The sequence below is a fragment of the Porites lutea genome, chromosome 1 (genome assembly GCF_958299795.1).
Source record: "Porites lutea chromosome 1, jaPorLute2.1, whole genome shotgun sequence".
In the NCBI taxonomy this organism is placed as follows: Eukaryota; Metazoa; Cnidaria; class Anthozoa; order Scleractinia; family Poritidae; genus Porites; species Porites lutea.
Genome location: NC_133201.1, coordinates 47,656,764 through 47,679,662, shown reverse-complemented (window position 1 = coordinate 47,679,662; position 22,899 = coordinate 47,656,764). Strand labels below are relative to the sequence as shown.

General features: G+C 38.5%; 1 protein-coding gene and 1 non-coding gene across 2 annotated transcripts; both read left to right on the top strand.

Annotated features, from left to right (window-relative positions):
- Window positions 1-703: 703 nt before the first annotated feature.
- On the top strand, window positions 704-21,762 carry LOC140931203 (uncharacterized). The gene is made up of 10 exons (XM_073380967.1): window positions 704-799; window positions 10,157-10,371; window positions 12,338-12,567; window positions 13,521-13,654; window positions 14,437-14,673; window positions 15,358-15,976; window positions 16,527-16,854; window positions 17,613-17,979; window positions 19,653-19,889; window positions 20,501-21,762. The coding sequence occupies exons 1-10, from the start codon at window positions 704-706 to the stop codon at window positions 21,707-21,709; spliced, it is 3,672 nt and encodes a 1,223-aa protein (XP_073237068.1). The 3' UTR covers window positions 21,710-21,762.
- LOC140924344 (U5 spliceosomal RNA) lies at window positions 19,285-19,405 on the top strand. The gene has a single exon (XR_012164251.1). It is a non-coding gene; the product is annotated as a U5 spliceosomal RNA (small nuclear RNA).
- Window positions 21,763-22,899: the final 1,137 nt, after the last annotated feature.

Here is a 22,899-nt window from a genome sequence, read left to right as displayed (position 1 = left end):
AAGACCGTTAAACATTGATCATTAGTTCGAGTCCCATTTGTAATACTTATACCTTTCTCATGTACTTATCATGGTAATCGTTAAAAGACGCAATCTTTGCCATTCGGTCATCGACTATAAAATGTTAGCAAGTTTGTCTTTGTGAGGAGTACCTTCCAGGAGTCCTTCCTTATGGTTCTGCAGTGGAGTTTTCGAGCTCATCTCCGAGTGGTCAGATATTCAACTGTTGCCGTGAGAAACCTAGTTCTGGTTTATTTTGTTGGATTGTTTGTTTTATTTTGTTTCTTTCACGAGCTCCTACGTCACTATTATCTTGTTTCATTTAATCGGCAGGCTTTAATTTGACCATTGCCCTTCATATCGCTTGTTGTATAAAAAATACTATTATGCACCAAAACAAAAGAAGCAATGAAAACATCATTAATGTGAAACAGTTCAGTCTCGAACATCACATATACTTAAATAAAGAACTGCATGTTTTTAATATTAATGTGAAAAGTTCTATTGGCGCTGAAAACGTGTTTTCATAATTGTGGTTTGTTTCCCGCACAACTTTTTTGGTTTCCCTCGAATTTTAATTCTGTCTTGCGGTCTGATAATATTTATACAGAAGAAGCTGTTGGCTAGTTGCTATAGAAACTATGAAATGGACTTCCAAGAATTTTTACTGGAAATTTGAAGATAGATGTTATTTATCGTATAAATGGAGAGAAAAGTACATCCCTCACAAGAATTGGCCCTTACATCAAGAGAACTTCGTGAACTACAAAAACTTCACGAGCTTGGCAAAAAATATTGGGTAAGTTGAAAAAAAGTTTTAAGTTTACAACTGTAAGACCGACGTTTTAACATGAAATTGAAACTCTTTCTCTTTTCATACCGTTTTTAAAAAAGCGCATTATGTTAAAAATCAAAACTGATTTTAGATCTCAGAGGGTAGAGAAATGGTTATCCTGATGGCTGATTTATTATCTAAGAGGAAATGTGCACTGTGAGGAATTTGTGTGTTGATATTGAAACAAATCGTGCAATATATTAAATACATGCTGGATTTACAGTTTTCTCCACAGTAAAACATCATAAAAAAGGCCGAGGAGAAAAACATTATATTACACTGCGAATTTCATTGATCAAACTACCAAATATGGAGTTTTAGAAAGAAAAACGAAATAAGTCGTAGATGCGTCAATTACAATACGCGAAACCAAAACTGTGGATAAAAGCAGGAATGTTAAAGAAGATGATATTGAAAATCCCTTTTAAAATCACTGTAAATAATTTTCAAAAGCGATGTGCTGATCTTTTTCTAAGGGAAAAAAGAATATTTACTGTAATAACATATCATACCCCTATCCTCTCAGAATCATCTCGAAAGGAAAAGATCTTGAAAAAATGTTATATTGTAATGACTAACAGTTGGCATGTGTTTTGCATGATTTCAGTTTTAACGTGTTCTTTATCATAGGCTATTCACACTATACCAGATAATAGCTCTTGCGCCGACACAAAAACCATACCGGACAGGGCTTGGGCTTCTATTCACACGTAAGAACGGTGATTTCGAGGCGATTTCTGTGTCGGAGCGAAGCCGTGCTTCGCCGATCTTGATCTTGCAAAAAAAAAAAAAAAACGGGTTGAACCGCTGTAATGCCTCGCGCTTGAAGTGCTTTTTGTTTGAAGCTCGCAGTTTAATGGTTGTGATCTAGGGCGAATAAACTAAGTTACATAAACAGTGTAAATTCAGTAAAAATATATTTCCACAACAGCTGTTTTCTTTTATAAATTCCTTAGTCGCATCCTTAACTTGACAAATAAAGAAATAGTTAAATCTCATGCTGTTCCCTCAGGGGAACTGGGGAGTAAATAACAAAGTTGAAATGCCTTCAAACCGTGAGATATATGACGGAAAAAACGAGCAGAATTGTTTACGAAGTTTAATATTCAAACACCTTACTCCGGCTGTGCAAAATTCTTGAAGATGATTGGCTAATTACAATGACTTAATATATTTCATACGTTAATTTTTTCTTTTTTCCTTTGCGTCCTTTTTCTGAGAGTAATTATAGAGTTACGTTAAATCATAATTCTATGATCTTTCCTTTGAAGGCGTATTTCGATTTGACTCTGCGTAGTTTTACGGACGTAAAATACGATGAAATAATTTTTTTCTGTTGTTTCCGTCGTTGATATTTTGAAATTGTCATTTTTTAAATTGCCATCACGGCAGAGTAGGCGCTCTTGATTTGCCAGCAAATTAATGCACTTTCCGGATGTAAAAATGAACTCGAAATTCTTCAAACTGCGCTCGCGTCTCAACGCATTGTCCACTGTATTTCCCTTTTCGTTAAAACATCTTGGAGGGTGATCTACATAATTATTCATATCATACAACTGTTAAACTCCAATAATAGCTAGATACAAGTGATGGATGAAAGGTGTTACAGATGAGAAGTTGTAGATCTGATCCCAGTTGTTCGAGAGGTGGATAGCGCTATCCACCTGATAAATCACTATCCAGCGAAAAGGGACTGAAACCAGGATCGTGTTTTACCAGATTTAATGCCAATAAGCTTTAGATTGTAGTTCTTCATGAATTATTAGACAGCTTAAGATTCTAAGACAATTACGACTACGAGTACGAGATTTTCCCAATACTAAGTTTCCGGTTCGCGCATGAACAAGCGTCATTTTGGCGGGAAAACGTGTAAAGTCGTCGTCATTCTACTACGAGTTTCAGCGAGAATGTCGTAATGGCGGAAACAAGTCATCAAATGTTAGAAGTTTTATCATTGTGCGATCAAGAGAGGGCTTAACCTCATTCAATATAGATAACAGTGCTATCTTTTCTAATGAGAAAAAATACAATGAAGCTTTCCGGAGTGTCTGTTTTTTGAGAATACGCAAAAACACAAATTAAGTTAAATCCCGTATTCGTAGTCGTTCTCGTCCTTGAATCTAAATGTCTCTATTAATGAATTTTGAACAGCATTTTTTATTCCTCCTACGATTATCTCGATGATCAAAAGAGTTAAAGAACTTTAATATAGTTTATTCGGCCATTATGTCTTTAAATTGAATCCTTTTTAATACGCAAGTTTTTTATTCTTAGACTATTATTCACGCCAGCCTTCTTTCGCAATGATTAACTGACCCGTTTATACTTTTCCTTTGGTTACCGCTTTTAAATTTAATAGCCTTCCTACAGTCAAATTATTATTTAATAATTTAAGTCAAATTATTATTTAATAATTTGACGGCACTGAACCATCCATAGATTATGCTGCTACAAAATAATATCAACATTTTTAGAAAACCAAATTTTTAAATTCATATTTGAGTTTGCTCTTTTAACCAAAGATGCAGGAACGTTCGGTACAACCAAATCAGACAGCTTTCTGCTCGCTAAGAGCGATTACAGAATCATACTGGAGGAAATGAATTGCGTTTAAAAAGAAAAAGTCTAAGAAACTCCCTATCCATAGTTTTCTTTGTTAAATAACAGTCAGTGAGTGTACTATGTTAGTCTATGTTGTTCATGTAACATGATGTAAGATTTCAGAACAATTTTCATTTAAAATATTCCGTTGACAACAAACAAAAATATAACCCTTTGGACAGTTTCGATCCATTTAGAATCATAAACCGACGTGACTTACCTTTCTTTCCAGTCTGTCCTTGGGTAGGATTAATAGCAAACTAATATTGCTAGTGGCCTTTTTGGCCCAAATTTAATCGGTGACTGCATTTAGAGCAATCTCTGACATCACTGTCTATTATTGTTCCGCTTATAATGCCAGTAATGAACCAACAAAGTTCTTTATTTTCTTTCTCTTTAGGACCTCAGTAGCCATGAATTAAATATTTTAAACAAACTGTTTTTAACTGATATCTGAATCTGATCTTACTGCTCCAGGTCATTAAAATTTCAAAAAAAAAATGTTTAAAAACCAAGATTTTTAAATTCATATTTGATTTTTTAGGTATTTTATTTATTTGCCACACGATTACGATAATTACAAAAAGATGCCAAAAGAAAAAAAATGTAGGAAGAGATGGCGAGGAGGCCTAAAAGAAACTATAGAGCTTATGTTAATTAGGCCTCCTCAATTATAATTTTTCGAAGATAGTATAAAAATTACGGCGACGGATACAACATAATATGAGGTGAAAAATTAAACTAATCAATATTACGGAAGTTTACAAATGTTGAATATTAAAAGGCTTTTTCCCAAAATTTTTGTTGGAGTATACTAATAATTATTACAAATAAATGCCTTAAGTGCTCTTTTAAAGGAGAAAGGTGAGGAAGCGTTGATGATGTTGGTGTTTAAGGTGTTGTAAAATTTAGGTCCTTGATAAAAAACGGAAAATTGTTTGGTTCGAGTACGACAGAAAGGCAGACGAAATTTACACGAGTTTCTTGTATTATACGAATGAATTTGACTTTGTAAGGTAAATTTACAATGAAATTTTAAAGGTAGAGTATGGTTTTGATAGGAGTACATGAATAAGCCTAGTTGTATTAAGTATATATCATGAAATTTTAAGATACCAAGATTTTGAAAGATTGGATCAGTATGTGCATCGAAAGTTGTTTTAGCTATAGTTCTGATCACTCGTTTCTGTAAAATCTCAAGACCAATAAGGTTAGTTCTGTAAGTAGAGGCCCAAACTAAGTTGCAATAAAAAAGGTATGGATAGACTAGAGAAAAATATAGTGTTCGTAAGGTTTTCGTGGATAAATAGAAACTGGATTTACGAATAATTCCTGTGCATTTAGAAACTTTATTGGCGACATGTGAGATTTCAGATTTCCAATTTAAATTTTCATCCATGATTACTCCCAAGAAAACTGTTTCTTTTACTTGATCAATTTTTTGATTATTAATTAAAAGTTGAATAGTTTGATTTGTACGCTTTTGAGATGGTTTAAATACAATGAATTTGGTTTTTTTCAAGTTTAATGAAAGCCTGTTAGCTCTAAACCATATTGACAACTTATTTAGCTCAGCGTTCAGTATATTAGTAAGGCAGTCTTTATCCTTGTGAGACACAAATACGTTTGTATCATCAACAAATAATATCAGTTGTAATATTGTTGACGTGTTGATTATATCGTTGATGTAGAGCAGAAAAAACAAAGGCCCTAGTATTGAACCTTGGGGAACGCCACACATGATATTAGCACGATACGAAACATAACCATTGTATTCTACAAATTGAAGTCTGTTGGAAAAATAGCTCTTAATCCATTTGAGAGCCAAGCCACGTATGCCATAGTGTTCAAGTTTATCAAATAAGATGGAATGATTGACTGTATCGAAAGCTTTCGAGAGATCTAAAAAGACACCAACCGCTAATTCACCATGATCAATAGCAGATGAAATTTTTTCATGCAAATCAATCAAGGCAAGCGTCGTAGAGTGGTTTTTCCTGAAGCCGAACTGGTTATCACAGAGAATATGTAAATTAGTTAAATAATCATACAAGCGATTATAGATGATTCTCTCTAGAAATTTTGAAAAGCTTGGTAGAACCGAGACAGGCCTATAGTTGGTGAATAGTGACTGGTCATCAGCTTTAAACAGTGGTACCACACGAGCTATTTTCATTTGATCTGGTACAACGCCATGAGCGATCGATAAATTCATAATGTGAGCCAGAGGTTCCGAAATGATTTGAATGGATTCCTTAATTATAGACATTGGAATATTATCGTATCCAGCCGCTTTCCCGGAAGCAAAAGATTGAGCAATGGTAATAATTTCATCCTCTGTTGTTGGGCTAAAAAAGATTGACTCTCGAAATGATCCAGATAGAAAATCTTTATGTGAACAAGGAGGAGGCTGTATCTTCTTTGCGAGGTTGGGACCAATACTAGAGAAGTACCTACAAAACCTATTTGCTACTTCCACTGGATCAGAAATCTCCTGACCGTCTGACTTAAATATTATATTTAATTGAGGCCTTGGCTTTTTTCTGTTTAAAACTTCGTTTAAAATTTTCCAGGTCGCATGTGTATTTGATTTAGCATCTTCCAATTTCTTTTCATAATAACGACGCTTAGCCAAGCGCAAGGTTTTATTCAATTTGTTCTTATATCTTTTGTAGAGTGAACAATTGTCGACTGTTGGAACTTGAAGATATTTTTTGTAAAGTTTATTCTTTGTTTTAATTGATTTAAGAAGAGCTTTCGTTAACCACGGTTTTTTAAAGCGCCTCTGCTTTCTAGTCGCCTTCTTGAGAGGGAAGCAATCGTTATAAATCTTTGTATACATTTCATGAAAGCGTTTGTACGCAATATCTGGCTCATCACAAGTTTTAATCGAAGACCAATCAACAACTTCTAGTTTTTCAACAAAAGTAGGAATATTATTCGGATTCTTATCTCTAATAAAGAAGGGGTCTTGTCGACATCGATTTACCGACGTGTTAACGTTATCTGAATGAATTGAGAAGACGGGTAGATGATCTGAAATGTCAGTAAATAATAAGCCGCTTCTCGAACGTTCAAAAAAGTTGTTCGAAAAAATATTATCTATTAACGTAGCAGTATGTGAAGTAATTCTCGAGGGACGCGTAATCAAAGGAAAAAACATATTAGAGTACATTCCATCTAAGAATTGGCCTGTGAGGTGGTGATTTTGGTAGTTAATTAAATTAATATTAAAGTCCCCCATTAGGAAGCATATTTTGTTTTCTCTAGAGATATTACCTAACAACTCATTGTTTGTAGACAAGAAATCGTCGAGTCTATGATTTGGCGGTCTGTAAACAATACCAACAATTATATTTTTTTCTCGAGGTCTTATTAATTCAATGAACAGTGATTCTACAGTATCAACATTATGGAGGGACAAATCTTCTCGAAGTTTGAACTCTAGATCGTTTGAAATATAAAGCCCTACCCCACCTCCAGTTCTATTTTGCCTATACTTGTGCAGAAATTTGAAACCATTAATATCGACCGAATGAGCAGAATCGTTTAGCCAGGTCTCAGAAATTCCGATTACAGAAAATTTTATGTTTAAGCATGATAGATAATCAGTCAGCTTTACTAAATTATGAGGAAGACTACGAATATTAAGATGTAGGAAAGAGAAATCGGCATCAGAATAATTTTCGCGTCTGAGCATTTCGTTAAATTGATTTTCAATAAAATAGTCGCAGGGTGTCTCAACTGCATTAAAATTAATGTCAGGATCAAGACTGCCAGACTGTGTCAAAGAAGCGTTTGAGTTTGAAAAAATTGGATTGTAACGTAAGCTAGAAAATCTATCGGGATCAAAGTGAACAGGACCATTCTGTAGTTCATATAGCGCCAGAGAAAAGCTAGAATCGTCTAAATGATTAAAGGGCAGTACATCTGATAGCGAGTATTGTGTCACTGTAATAAACTTATCTAAATTAACCACTTATCTGCTTTAACCACGTCTGTCCTTTACAATCAATTTGTCCAATACAAAATACGCTATTTTTCCATTCCGCTTTGCTTCCTCCAGCTTGGGTCTCTGCTCTTCACGTTTATCAAGGGTCTCCTTAGCAAGATCTTCATTTACGTATAAACCGACAGGTTTAATTCTTCTTGTCACCTTCAATATTTGCTCCTTTTGCTTAAAGTCTCGAAGTTTGCACACAATTGTGCGAGGGCGTCTTCTAGGGCCAGAAGCAACCCTACCGACACGATGAGCACGTTCGATGTGGAGCGCTTCTTCAAGGTTGAGCTTCTCAGCTAGAACTTGTTTGACTTTTTCCTCTGTAGTGTCCCACGATTCGTTTTCTTCTTCTAAGATCCCATCAATTCTGATGTTGTTTCTTCTACTCTGATTCTCCAAATATTCTAATTTGTCCATATGGTAGTCGATGGAGTCGTAGATGTCCTCGATGTCATCCTCTATCTCAGCAAGTTTGGTTTTACACGGCTTTAGCTCGTCGATATCTTTCTGTGAGAATTCAAGACTTTGTTTGAATTCTTTTGTGTCCTTCTGGCATATGTTTAGGCGAGTCTTAAGTTCAGCCACAGTTCCAACCACTGTATCTAGTCGAGAATTGAAATTGCTCACAAGCGAATCTACAAGGGTTTTAAACATCCTTTCTTGAAGCTGAAGCATCTCATTCAACATCGCCGTCGTTACAAATTCATTCGAGGGATTCTTGTCAGCGCTTGGTGAGCCGCCGGATGTCTTAGAATTACGTGTTTCTGGCATAATTTTAGTGCACAGGAGAAACAAAAATACTGACAAATCGATGAAATAGGCAAGGAAAAGAGCGAAATAATCAAAATACGAGGAGCTAAAAAATTAGCGTCCGCCCGCCATAAATATGCAAATCGAATTTGCCCCTTTAGCTCAGGGGACGCACGAACTTTCAGTGCAAACCAAATCAGACAGCCGGCTTTCTCACGTTCCTTCCTTATCTTTAAGAGCGATTACAGATTCAGTCTGAAGGAGTCTGTAGCACGGCAAGCCTTGCCGTGCTACACGGCAGTAGCTCGACTTGGTTTCAAACGTCGTGCTACCGCCGTGCCGAACTCAATTCATAAATTATAAATACATTTATTTAAAAGTGTGCTAAACCGTTCCTGTATTTTTGTGTTTCGTTTTCGGCAACAGCCGTTCTATTCGACTGAACTAAATTCGACGTCTGAAACCAAGTCGTGCTAGTGTCGTGCTGCAGTCGAGCTACAGTCGAGCCAGCTTAGCACGGCAGTAGCACGACGTTTGAAACAGGCCTTACAATCATAAACTGAGGTAACTTACCTTTCTTTTCTGTCCTTCTGTAGCATTAACAGCAAACTAATATTGCTAATGGCCTTTTTGTCCCAAATTTAATCACGGCTATTAACTGCGTTAAAAGCAATCGCTGACATCACTCTCAATTATTGTTCTGCACATAGTGCCAGTAATGTATCAACAGAGCTCTTTAATTATTGTCTCTCTTTAGGACCTCAGTAGCCATGAATTAAATATTTAAAACAAACATGATGTAAGATTTCAGGACAATTTTCATTTAAAATATTCCGTTGACAACAAACAAAAATATAACCTTTTGGACAGTTTTGATCCATTTAGAATCATAAACCGACGTGACTTACCTTTCTTTCCAGTCTGTCCTTGAGTAACATTAACAGCAAAATTAATATTGCTAATGGTCTTTTTGGCCCAAATTTAATCAATGACTGCTTTTAGAGCAATCTCTGACATCACTGTCAATTATTGTTCCGCTTACAATGCCAGTAATGTACCAACAAAGCTCTTTATTGTCTCTCTCTTTAGGACCTCAGTAGCCATGAATTAAATATTTTAAACAAACTGTTTTTAACTGATATCTGAATCTGATCTTACTGCTCCAGGTCATTATAGTTTCACAAAATAAATGTTTAAAAACCAAAATTTTTAAATTCATATTTGATTTTGCCCCTTTAGCCCAAAGACGCACGAACTTTCAGTGCAAACCAAATCAGCCGGCTTTCTCAAGTTCCCTCCTTCTCGTTAAGAGCGATTACAGATTCAGTCTGAAGGAAAATTGCATTGAAAAAAAATGAAGCCCGAGTAATAGTTTCCACCGTCGGTCACTTTATCTCAATGGGCGTTGTGTTGTTCATGTAAGATTTTCTACAATTTTTATTTAAGCTACAAGTTCCGTCGTGTAACAACAAGTAAAAATATAAATTATTAACCCTTTGAACAGTTTTGATCCATTTACAATCATAAACCGAGGTACCTTACCTTTCTTTTCCGTCCCTGGGTAGCATTAACAGCAAACTAATATTACTAATCTCCTTTTTGTCCCAAATTTAATCACGGCTATGACTGCGTTGAGAGCAATCTGTGACATCACTGTCAATTATTGTTCCGCTTATAATGCCAGTAATGTACCAACAAAGCTCTTTATTTTCTTTCTCTTTAGGACCTCAGTAGCCATGAATTAAATATTTTAAACAATCGGTTATTATAATAACTGATATCTGAATCTGATCTCACTGCCCCAGGTCATTATAATTTCACGAAATAGTTGTCAAGTGAAAGAATTATATTTTCATTTCTAATTTATAAACTTTTGTACAGATTATCAGTCAGGATTTAGAACGAGTTATATGAATGGCTTGCAGTTCATTCCGCCTGACGTTTAGGGTATTTCTTTCATTAATCTGCAGCCAGAAGAGGACAGAAGGCTTAATGAGGCAGAAGAAATTCGACCAGATCCTCGCCGTGGTCGGTATTTGTTCCGCCATCCGTACTCCAGACTTGTGACTGCTTACCTGGTAGTATTCTTTAATTTTCTGATCTTCGCTGAAGACCCAGTCTCCCACAGCTATCGTGAATGTGTAATTGACGTCATAGGAGAGATATACACTTTCATATTTATAAGGTGAGGAGATCACGTTCGTCTTGTTTTTTTCGTTTGAATGATAAAAATGTGTGATCTCATCTCAGGACACAGTATTTACATTGCGGTAAGAGATAAGATAACGTTTATGGCGAACCGCAAACAACAGAGATACCCAAACCACAATTCTCCACTTTAGAAACGAGGAGACAGGTGCTGAAATGTGTCACGCAATACACCTTGTCACGGTTTTCGACCCAGTCTTGACGAGTAGGCAAACGCGTGAGAAATTACAGTTATTGTATGAGAATCTAATGTCAAATAATTTCCATAGAACGGCTGTTCTGAAAAAAATATGATTTGTAAACTAAAGCTTCACTCCTAAGGATTGTCCTGAAAAAATCTGGGGGCGTTACATGCACTAGGAAACCTAGAACCACTTTTTTTCCATACAATTTTCCATGCATTTGTCTGTAAGAAAGTCCCGGGAAAATTACAGAAAAAATATATGGAAAATTTAAAGCAAGCCTCTGTAGAAATATAAGCACAGGTACGCCCCCAAAATGTTTTAGGACAATCCATTGCTTTGTAGCTTTAGTTTACAACCGATATTTTTTTCAGAACAGCCGTTTTACGGAAATTATTCGACATTAGATTCTCATACAATCACAGTGACTGTAATTTCTCATACGTTTGCCCACTCGTCAAGATGGCGTCGAAAACCGTGACAAGGTCTATTGTCTCTGAGATCTTTACTGGTGGCGCGCCGCTCAGCTGTAGGCGAATCCTTGTTACATTTCTTGCCTTATTAGCATAGGCTGGTCATTATCTGATAAAGCTAAAAAATTGAGTTTACTGAATACTGAAGGAGCATAGCAATTTCAGTTATCTCTGACAATTTGAGCCCGATATACCAAATATTTTCGGAGAAATTCTCTTTGAAAAACCTCAAAATTTACAAAGAATGTATGCCGGCTTATTAACGTTTTGCCACCTAGTAATTTTGCAGTATTTAATTGGACTGACGAAACTCGAAGAGCGAAATATATTTCGAGGATTTTAAAACTTTTGTATTATTTTTACATTTTACATTTCGTATACGTGCGTCGAATGTGGTAAAGACGTGATGTCTTATTTTGCAAGTAGTTTAAGTTAATTGGTGCTATTTTCTTTGTTAATGATTGCAAGGGGCTGAAACGTGCAGAAACTGCATAAATAAACCAGCTCTTTCAAGTTTTAAAAGAGCTCTTTTTTAAATTAAAATTTTTGAACCTTATTGGTATATACGGCTACATCTTCTACGGGTTAACTCGTATGCTAATGAGCAAAAATCTAAACAATGACGTCACAATGAATCCGCCTATTGGTCTTTTTTTCCCTGTGCCCTAGTCCCAGAAGTTTCTGCGTAAGTTAACTCAGTCGACCAAGTTTCTCCCTCGTTAATTTTGAAAGTGGCGGATTGCCAATGTTTTAAATTTGTTAATGCAGTCAAAGAAAACATTTAGGCTTATGTCCTTTTAAGTGAAAAAACTCTAAAAGATAAACGAGAGCGGCTCGCAGTGATCTTTGCCGTGAAAATTCTCTCCATTAAAAATGCAGTCTCGTAAGTTGAAATTGCGAAGACGGGAAGAAAAAGTTGTGCTGTCTTTCTCCAGAACTCGGTTGAAAGGCCATGCATTCTTTAGATTGCTAGCTGTCCCTCAGGATTGTCGCGCGAGCGAGCATGTTACGAACGAACCAGCGAGGAAAACGCGCGAGGAAGGAGAAGCCTTCTTCCCCTCGCGTTTACCTCGCTAGCTCGCACCTAACATTGCTAGCAGTCTACATAATGGTAAATAACCTTAGTATATCTTTTGATGTCATAGTTAGATCTCTTTCCGAGCTGAGAACTTCAAATTGAAGCTTAAACGAGGACAGTATTACCCGTGTCAGTGTCCCTGGAGATTATCACTGAATGTAATAGCAGGCCTTAGGCCAAAAGTGACACAGCTTTTCCTCTAATTTTCAGATGGCCTCGCGGCTCATTTTCTCTAATCAAGTTCACCTGTTGGATGTTTGCCCTCATCCTTGGGATGTGTATAGGCAAGTGGGTCGTTCATGGCTGGTTCTTCTGCAAAAAACTCAGGCTTAAAATCTTTACTGAAGATGGTCAGGGTTCATGGATGGTCATGTTCCTCACATCTCTATTATCATTGTTTATCTTTAGTTTTGCTTACAACGGTTTCCTCATGCTTGAAGGTAAAAACATCTCTTCAATTTAATACTACAGTCGCCTTAATATTACTCTGTGAGCAGAGGTCCCTTTGTCAGGAAGACTGGCGGGACTCCTGTTCACAGTTCACCATGATGGAAGGAAATGGTTGGTGAATAAAAATATTGGCAGAACAAATGTTGGTATTGGCTAAAATATTGAAAATTCTAGAACTAGAGCTTTTAACTGGGGCCAATGCACATCCAACATTAATCGGCCAGTGGGGGTATTCGTGTTCGCAACAAAAGGTTTACTTCAGTTTCTGACTGGAGGGGAACAAGGATGGCGCAGTGGTGAGAGCACTTACCTCCCACTAATGTGGCCTGGGTTCAAATCCAGGCGTCGACACCATATGTGGTTTGAGCTTGTTGTTCGCTCTCTCTTTTGCTCCGAGAGGTTTATCTCCGAGTACTCTGGTTTTCTCTTCTCCTCAAAAACGAACATTTTCAAATCCCAATTCAACCAGAAATGGTACACGAAGAAGCGCTATAAATATAAGTGCACGCGAAATTTTCAACATAATCAATGTCTCATATTAATCATAGTCTTCCCTTTTTGTTTTATGTCGGCAGACAAAGAAAGTAAGATGGAAGAGTTAAAATCTGCGGCGTGACTTAGTTGATTGAGCACGGGGACAGGGGGTTGTAATTTAGTGGGAACTGGAAAATGAATTCTTTAATTTCCGCATTTTTTATAAAAGTTATACTCGCGACCCCACCGCTCACCCCTCCCTTGTAACTCTTTCATATGGTAGGGTATAGTATACGTAGAATGACTTGAACTGGGTTAATGTAGCAACTTTCTCCTTAAACCTATTCCTGCTCTTCTTGAACTGAAAAGCCATGTCTTTTTATTTTTGAAGCCCAATTCATTCGGGTGACCATCGTTTTCCTGGTAACCGTTAAAATAAGAAAATAGAGAATGGTTGTTTTTTCTTCAGGTAAATACATGGATAGAATGCATGCTAGCCATCGAATGGGGATGGAGAACCAAACATTCATGAAGGTGGCGGCTATCTGCACGTGGCTTGGAGATTTTATTACCGCATGGATGGTCACAGACATGATGCTCCAGGTAAATACCCATATTATTTTTCCTTTAACCAACACTGAATCTGCCATTCATTGTCACGGTTAGGTTGTTTACTTTACTAAAAGTGATCGCATCGGGCATTCAGATTCAAAGGGGACAGACGGCAAAGTTGTATTTGCTCGAAATATCTATACGTAACTGTTGATCAGTAGGATGCATGAAATCTCACAATTGGTTTCGGCTACATTAAATTCTATGCTACTAGATGTAGAAAATTTTAGAAGGGACCATCCGCAATTGTTGTAGTGTTATTAAAATAACCGTTATAGAGTTTTAATTTTCAATCAGGTGATTTTTCAGGTGGCTCGACCCAGTATTTTGAAAAGCAAATTAACATTCCATCTTTGGGTCCCTTATACCTAGACAGCTGGATCTTTTCCGTATAAACTAAACTGTATTATAATATTATTTGTTCACGTGACAATGACGTCACATATTTTAAGCTTTCTTTTAAAAATACTCTGCGCTTCTCGGCTACGCTACGTAAACTTTGCATGTATTCCTTTTGCTGCGCAAAGCGGTTTCACAAAAAAGCTGAAAGTGATTTGTTGAAAACTAACGATAATATAGCTTTGCAAAGTCGCTAAATTATACACAGGCGCTTGTTGCTGAGGTGCAAGTTCGTGCGACCCGCCATCAAACGTCTGTAAAAACCGTGCCTTTGTGCACGTATCTTTGTCAAAACTTGAAAACATCCGTGGCAGGATCTATTCGCAGTTCTTTATGCACGTCACTCTGACGTCACTTTCCATTTCTTAATACAGGGAGTACAGTATGCACACTGGGCCCCAGGTCTCCGCCGCTTCTGGAAGAAAGGCCTGAACAGAGTATACGCATTTTGGTTTGTGTTCGTTACTATGACAATAGTAGTGAGTACAGCAATCTCTACGGACTACGTGAACTGGGACAGGCTAAACAGAGATTTTGTGGCGACTAATGAACTGTCCAGGGCATTCCTGGCGTCGTTTATTCTTGTGATGGATTTGCTGATAGTTATGCAGGTACGATTGCGTTAGGAAATCTTAGAGGGTTTTAAATTAACAAATGATAACTTCAACGAAACTGTAAACCAGCTAACACGAACTTAGAGGATGACGGGAAATTTCCCTGTGGAAAAGGACATGTGCTAACTAATTCAAAATGCTTTAAATGTCTTTTATGTAAGTGAAGTTTTTACTGAGCTTGATTCGTCGCGACGGCTTACGGAGCTTGTCAAAAAATAGAAAAAATATTTAAACATCTCATATTGCATGATGATTTGCAGAAAATGGCAGTGGGAGTTATCCAAACGTAAGAGAAACGCTTGCATGGTCATTGTGACTCATGCAGTTCTCGCTGTAGGATTTCAACGGACGAGTGGACGGATTGCAACTTGAGAAATATTGAGCCAATTTTTTCAGGTTTTTAAACTCCTGTGTTGTGAGAGTGACCAAAAAAGATCATGGTTTGTTTTCCCTTGATTGAATCATCTGATATATATTTTTTTAAGTTACAAGTATGAAAACAGATGTCTGTGAATACTTAGCTATAATTTCAGGTCAGCTTTGACCATAACATGTGGAACCCCCTTAAATTTCCGCTGCTTGCCAGTTCAGTGCTAGATCAGGACGCATTTTTACACTAAGCCGTTCCTATAAGTAAAACAAAAATCTCTTACTTTTAACATGAATTTACTTCGTTTCAAGGACTGGGATTTTCCGCACTTTGCCGGATCGTTGGACATAAAGCTGCCAGGGGTAAACTCAGATGCTTTCGATGTCCATATCCCAACATGCTGTGGTGCGAAACCACTCGATATTTACATTACAGGCAAATGGTTTAACTATGGTATCATATTCATCGTAATGATCCTTGATCTGAACATGTGGAAAAATCAGATATTTTATGAACCTTTCACTTACGGCCAATATACGGACCCAGAAGGATATATATACACCGTATCAGACCGGCAATTCTTGAGATGGGGAAACAGAACTCTTATGACGTACGAATGGCGCTGGAATCACATTAATCCTAAGACCAACAGGACCTATGGATTGGAGGATGTACGAATGAACTCAAAGTACAAGGGATATTCCTTGACGCTAAAATGTATTGCATTTGTTCCTTCAATTGCCACGTTTTGTATCTTTGGTTACCTGTTGTGGCTCTTCGGTTTAGAGGAGAACCCGGATGAAGCATTAGTGCACAAGTATCGCCGGGATATCAGACGTCATAGGCAGATGAAGAGGTTGAGAAAGAAGAAAAGATTAGAAGAAAGAATGGCTAAAGCCAAGTTGTCAGGGCAACCGGACGACGCAGTTGGTTGGGTAAGTGACTATACAGCCTGCGGGCAAACTCTCCATTTGGGGGATGTCGTGAAAATTAGACATGCGAGAGGCACGCGAGAGGAGACGCGAAAGCAGGGGGCGGTCCCGCGCGGCTTCGCCGCTCGCTCGCGCGTTCTCGCGCTGCTCGATTCACTCGCCCAAATAGGAAAACTTGCTCGCAGGCTAGGGTAAGTATTAAAGTGACACTAATAATTATGATGATAGTGTGACATATACTTATTCTGAAAACCACCAGTAACCAATACAGTATGAAGTTTTCAAAAACTCTTATGCAATCCATTTTGTATGTGCTGTGTTACTTAACTTTCACTTGACCATTTTGAATGGTTAATTTTTTTTTTCAGCCAGTTTGGTGTCCACTGAGTTCTCAGTTGTTTAATTCGGCTAAATTGCTTAACATAGCTCTTTCACTTTTTTGGCAAGAAAAATCTTAAAAAGAAACTACCTGATCACAGACAGTCTTATGTATCTAACTTTATTGACTTGTATTTCTTGTTTGCAGCCGAGGCCTTTTACAATATCAGATCACTATAGGAACACAGCTCTGTCTACTTCTCCATCCGCTCAACGAAGGAGTGGCGTCGACATAATAGACATGACCCTTTTTGATGGTGTCAATTCAGAAAATCACTCAAATGTTAACGAAGAGTCTACGAATCAGTCAGAGGTAGAGAAACCAAGAGCGAAAAAGAACTTTGCTTATTACTTCCGGCATCCTTACTTTCGCATAGCAACGTCTTATTTAGTGGTGTTCTGTAATTTCCTGATCTTTGCTGAGGACCCTGTCTCCCATAGCTACACCGACTGCATCATTGACATCATTGGGAATATGTACGGGTTTGTTTTCGCGAGGTAAGTAGATTATTATACACTTTAAGTCATGACCAGGTATCGTGGGAAAGAGTTAGTTTTGTTTTCCCGGGGAAAAAACGCGAGGCAAAACAAAACTACCTGTAACTATGTTATACATGCATTCAGGGTTCGAGCGGGGAAGGTCTAGATAATTGCTGAATGCATCACGATCGGGTACTTTTGAATTTAGTCAAGGCCACGAGACTAAGAATCAACCAACGGAAGTCTCTGTTTAGTTGAGTTAAGTCTGGGAATATAACACTGATAATTATAATTAGTAGTGATTGAATGGACGACGGCAGGTTTAGTTCGCCGGTTGTTAGGAGGCTCGCCACGAGATCGCGGGTTCGATCCCCGAGACCGGACCATCCAATGCTCAGAGTCTACATGTAAAACCTGAAAAAGTACTAGGTATGGCGCCCCTAACCCTAAGCACCAGAAACTTAATGTTTGTCCCTTCAATGGCTTTAGGGGACGTAAAATTTAATGTCCTTCATAATCATTTGTGGGTAGTTTTTGAGACTCGAAGCTCAAAATGATCGATTTACGCTGCTCTGACTGTGATCTCTTGATCATTAATATCTTACATTGCGAATAAATTTCAATTGAAACAAAGTAAATCTTAGTTTAACCATGAAGCACGCACTTGAAGGATTGGCATATCCCCTCAGTGTCGGGGTTTTTGGAAATTTTGCTGTTTTGAAATCAGAGCATACCCCATTATGCCTCATGAGAGTTTTCACATCGTTCCTTTTCAGATATCCACCCGATCGTGGCTTTGTCGCCCTAAAAATCTTTATGTATTTGTTCGCCATCGGTCTGGGTATGTTTGTAGGGAAATTCTTCATCCACAAATTCCTGCTTTGCCGCGTTCTCAAGCTGCGCATGTTCTCTGAAGACGGTCAAGGATCGTGGATGGTTATGTTCCTCACTGTACTTATATTCCTGTTTATTATAAGCTTCATATACAACGAGTTCTTGCTCCTCGGTGGCGCGCACTTTGCGCCTTATGTAACCAGTCATAACCTGGGAATTCAGAATCAGACATTTATGAAAATGGCAGCTATAGGCACTTGGCTGGGTGACTTTATCACTGCTTGGATGGTAACGGACATGATGCTGCAGGTAAGGAGCTCAAAAGGTCATTCTGTTGAAGGGCCGTCAGTTTCGGTGGGTGAAATATAGTACCTCGTTACGGACACAAATGGCCCTACGGGAAGCTAAATCAAAACTTGATAGCTAAATTGGCCAGGTAGTTTGTTTGTTTGCTTGTTTATGGGCTTTATTTTTGTCTTTGTTTGTTTGTTGTTTTCAGGTCTGTTGCATTTACAGCGCTGTAAATATATAAAGTAGTCCTGAAAAAAGGTTCCTTGTCCGGTTTTGCTGCGTATGTGACGCTGGCCTAGCTCTCAGAGCCCCTACCATTTATAGTCTATTCTGTGGCCAATTACAGACCCCATCTTAAATTTTAGTCACTTTTGGACAAATAAGTTATTATCGTCATCCCAACTGAGTCACTTTATATTTTTATGAATTGACCTATTTTTAGATCGAATGAAGAACACTTTACCTTTCATCTGCACTACAAACATTCTGGTACATTTGCTGACTTTAGATATGAAGAACTGTCTGACCCAAAAAAATCCGAAGATGTGAGACCCTATTCTAGTAACTCTATTGAAAATGCGACCCCATTATAGTCAATCCAGTCGTTAAAATGCGACCCCATCCAGCGGCACATGTCCATTAGCCTCTTACAAGGAAGTACCCCCCCCCCCCCGGCACTTTTCATTACATCAACTTTATACATTGAATGAATTTACTGGACAACAATGTTTCTAATTTGTATTTTCAACCTTTTTTGCATGGCTTGGTAGTTTTAATTAAGCGGCGGATTTTTTTGTCCACCGAAAAAAGAGCATAATTAGCAATTTTACGATTTTCAAGGTGTCTAAATGAACTAGCCTTCGTTTGTTTGTTTGGGTCCTTATCTAAAATAGAAGTTTAACCATTCCTAGCCTAGTTTTTTGAAAAATTACGTCTTTGTTCGGCTTTCTAATAGTCCGTTTTTCTTAGCTTCGAGTTCCCCAAGGACGGAAAGGTCCACTAGTTGTGGGCAAGATGATCTGTTTCTATAATCGTATTTTTGGGTGATGTGAAGTCACTTTTATCAATTCACCGATAACTCAAACTCCATGCGCTTAACAGATGAGCCGTTACAAACAAAATGGGACTGAGGTTTCACTTAAATAAAAGTTCCGTCTAGTCAATTGTGGATTTTTATTATGCTCAAATTTTGGCCTTATTTTTAGTTGCCTCTCGGATGTCACCTTTTTCTCCGCGCATGCGTTTTATGTAGATATATTCACCTGTCCCACAAGGTTTCCCACGGAAGGTTGAAAATAATGCTTTAGGCTACACTCTTCACAGCATCTCTTGATTTCCTTCATAACGCACAAATCTTTCGCCTTTTACTAAAGATTTCCGTGGAGGAGAACAATGGAATGAGTCTTAAAACTAATTTTTCATCGCCCTGCCTTGAGGCGGGGCCCACGATTAGATACGAAAGTTTCCATATGGACGACCACCGCTTTACGGAACGGACACCTCCTTATTCAGATTATTACGGACAGTTTGCTTAGTTCCTGAAGAAAGAAAGCCATTACATTTTCTCTAAATTCAACCCTCTTAATACGGACACCCCATTAATACAGACATTTTCTATGGCCACTTCAGTGTCCGTATTAACGTGACTGTACTTACATAAGCTCTCATACTTGACCTTTTCTCCTTTTCAGGAGGACCACTATCCGCAGTGGAGCCCAGCCCTCAGAAGGTTTTGGAGACGCGGTCGCAACCGTGTGTATGCATTCTGGTTTATCTCATTCAGTATGAGTGCCGTGGTAGCTACTGCCATTACAACTGATTATCTTAACTGGGACGAGATCAGCAGAGACTTTATGCCTACAAATGAACTATCCAGGGCTTTTCTCGCTTCATTTATTCTTGTTATGGACCTTTTCATTGTTATGCAGGTACAGTTAATCCCTTTGAAAAAAGGCCAAGAAAACATTTCCAGTACTTTTCCTCGGTTATTCACGATCAGTGTACACCCTCGTCAGAAATTTTAACTAAGGTCACGGTACAGGCCATTGACTCTTGGACCCAGCAGTCGTCTTGTCTTATTCCGTACACAGTTCTGGGACTTGAGCCGGAGTCGACTGTTTCTAATTTTTCAACTGAGATAAATTTCGCTGAGTACTCAAATAAGCTCATCCTTGCAAGAAAAGTTCTTAAATTGGCCTCTTTTTGAAAGCGGGGGTTTGTGAAACTTCTAAACGACATAGGGATGGAATGGTATGAGTTAAGAGAGGCAAGAAGCCACATTTTACAGATAATAAGCACTTCCTAGAAAAAAAATACCCCGCAAAATAAAACTGTAACCCAGCTGGAAGCCTATAAATTGGATCTCGGCAGAGGAAGCTTTATTACTCGTTTTTGCCTCTCCACTACATGTAGATGAAGGTTCCACTCGCTCTGGGAACTTTAAAGGACAAAGCCCCCAAAACGCTGTATAGTATGCTATTGATAACTTGACTTCAAACAGTCATTACCCAAGTCAGTGACTGTCTTTCTCTTTTCACAGGATTGGGATTTCCCTTACTTTGATGGAAGTATGGATATCAAGCTTCCGGGTCTAAACACAGGAAATTTTCATTTCCGCCTTCCTGGAGGAGAGATTCGCATCACGGGAAAATGGTTCAATTATGGCATCATCTTTATCGTCATGATCCTTGATCTCAACATGTGGAAGAACCAAATATTTTACGAACCTTTTGTGTATGGCCAGTACACTGATGACCAACAGTACATCTATACTGTTTCCGATAAAGATTTCCTTGCCAATGCAACTAATGAAACTTTGAGTTACGCATGGAGATGGACGCATGTTAATCCTCTGACCAACAAGACTTACGGCTCAGAAGATCAGAAAATGAACTCAAGATATATAGGGTATCCTCTGAGTGCCAAGGGCACGGCTTTCATTCCATCGCTTCTGGCATTTACCATGTTTGGTATACTTGTAAAGTATTTTTCTAAAGGTGGTCCTCCGAACAAAGTTGTGCCTGCCAACGAGATGAAAGATGTCATAGCAGATGCAGCCGCTGTAAAGGATGGCGCCGAGGATAGCTCGTCTTCACCACACATTACGATGAGCCGTCAATCAATGCCAAGTTATAAAAGTGAATATGCTGTCAACAAAACCCGAAAGCATGGTTCGCTTTTTAGTATGGATAGCTCACACGACAACCTTGAACGTTCACAAGATAATCTAGACAGTTCACGTGATAACCTGGAAAGCTCACGTGACGAGCTTCATAGTTCGCGTGATGATCTGAGAAGTTCGGATGAGGGTCTTCAAATTTTACCTAAAGGGATAGAGGAGCACAGCGTCACCCGCCCGGCTTGGTCTGATAGCACACCAGAGAAGGTGCTTCCAGAGGGCAACGGGCCTAGGCGTGACAGTTTAACAGTTGACAAATCGTCAAAACGTCGTCAAAGTTCTACAGATCACCCGGACAACGAAACTATAGCACAGGACATATCTGTCACGAATCTTGATCTGGAGAGCGAACAAAGCAAAAAGGATGTACTGTCGGCTAAAACTTCTGTCGGTGACAGTAGCACAAGAGCCCTCTCATTTGGTGATCTATTTCGTCGAGACACACCCACTGGGTCAAGATCCGTAACTCAACTTTCAGATGTGGTATCTGATGATGAAATGAACAGTAATGTGGGCGCTAAACCAGCTGTTGAGGAGGGACAAAACTTCCTTCAAATACCTCGGGCTTAGCAGAAAAACTCAAGCTATAGAACACTTATATTATAACTATTTGCAATGAACCAAGCTCCGCTATTTAGCATGGAAGCGGTCTTGACTATTCGCACGTGCGTATAATAGAAATTGTCAAATATAGGCTGTAATAGGCGGGATTTCCACATTGGCAGAGTCTCATCTCCAAATAACTGGAGGACCCCAGAGAAACCACTCTGATCAAGACCCAAAGATAGATAAGAAGGGGGCCAGACCTCAGAAATAATTTTTTTGGACCCTGAGACTTTAGGTTGGGCTAAAGATTAGGTAACTTACAATCTTTGTCAAAATAAAAAGAAAACTTTAGAACCCCTTCCCTTCCACACTCTAGAAAATGGCCTTCGCGCGACTTCACTCTTGATTTTGGAAGGATGAGGGGGGGGGGGGGGGGGGAGGAAAGATATTCCATTTTATTCTGTCCAGGATTGATGCTCCTGGCTTAACCTCTAGCTCTTCTCCTTGCTAAGAAAGAATAACTACATATATTCGCCTTAGTTTTCTGGCACCTTTGCACCTTGATAAGTAAAAACTTGATAACAGATAAATAGACAAACAAAATAGAAAGAAACAATCGCTGTACTAGTTTAAGACTCGTTTAATTGGCTTGTTTGGTTAAAGTTGGACTGATGGGGATTGATTCACCAGCCTTTAATTGATGAACTCTTGGTTTGCAACGTAGTAAGGCGGCCATGCATTAAAAAAGCTTTAGTTTCCAGATTAGGGAAACGCTTTTGTTCTTGTCTACCAACATATCGGTCACGACATTAGCTACAAAACCAACACTAGTATATGTGTCAATATTCGCAAAGACAACTCTTACTGTGATCACAAACCTTGATAACGAAAACAAGCTAAATCACATGACCGACCGCATGAAAGGCTCTGTTCGTTTAGCAGCAGGTAGGGGCAATTTAAGACCTCTCAGTATAGAAGTGTATGAAATTTGGATAGATCTGTATAGAAATCTTAGACCTCATATTGGAGCCTTCCCTACCTCGAAAAAAAACAGAAGTCGTCCCAAAGGCTGTTAGCTTGACCTACTCCTCTTCATGATCCCTGCTTTTGTTGGTCACCATAGCATTAGCTTACGAGAAAGGGGACAAAATATCCTCTGGATACTTGGCTCTTCCTGTCAAAAGACCAGTTGGAGGAGCCGACGGGACACTAGC

Coding starts and splice junctions, on each gene's coding strand:
- LOC140931203 (XM_073380967.1), top strand. CDS start 704: ATGGAGAGAAAAGTACATCCCTCACAAGAATTGGCCCTTACATCAAGA. Junction 800..10,156: donor AGCTTGGCAAAAAATATTGG/GTAAGTTGAAAA, acceptor ATTAATCTGCAG/CCAGAAGAGGACAGAAGGCT. Junction 17,980..19,652: donor TAACGGACATGATGCTGCAG/GTAAGGAGCTCA, acceptor TCTCCTTTTCAG/GAGGACCACTATCCGCAGTG.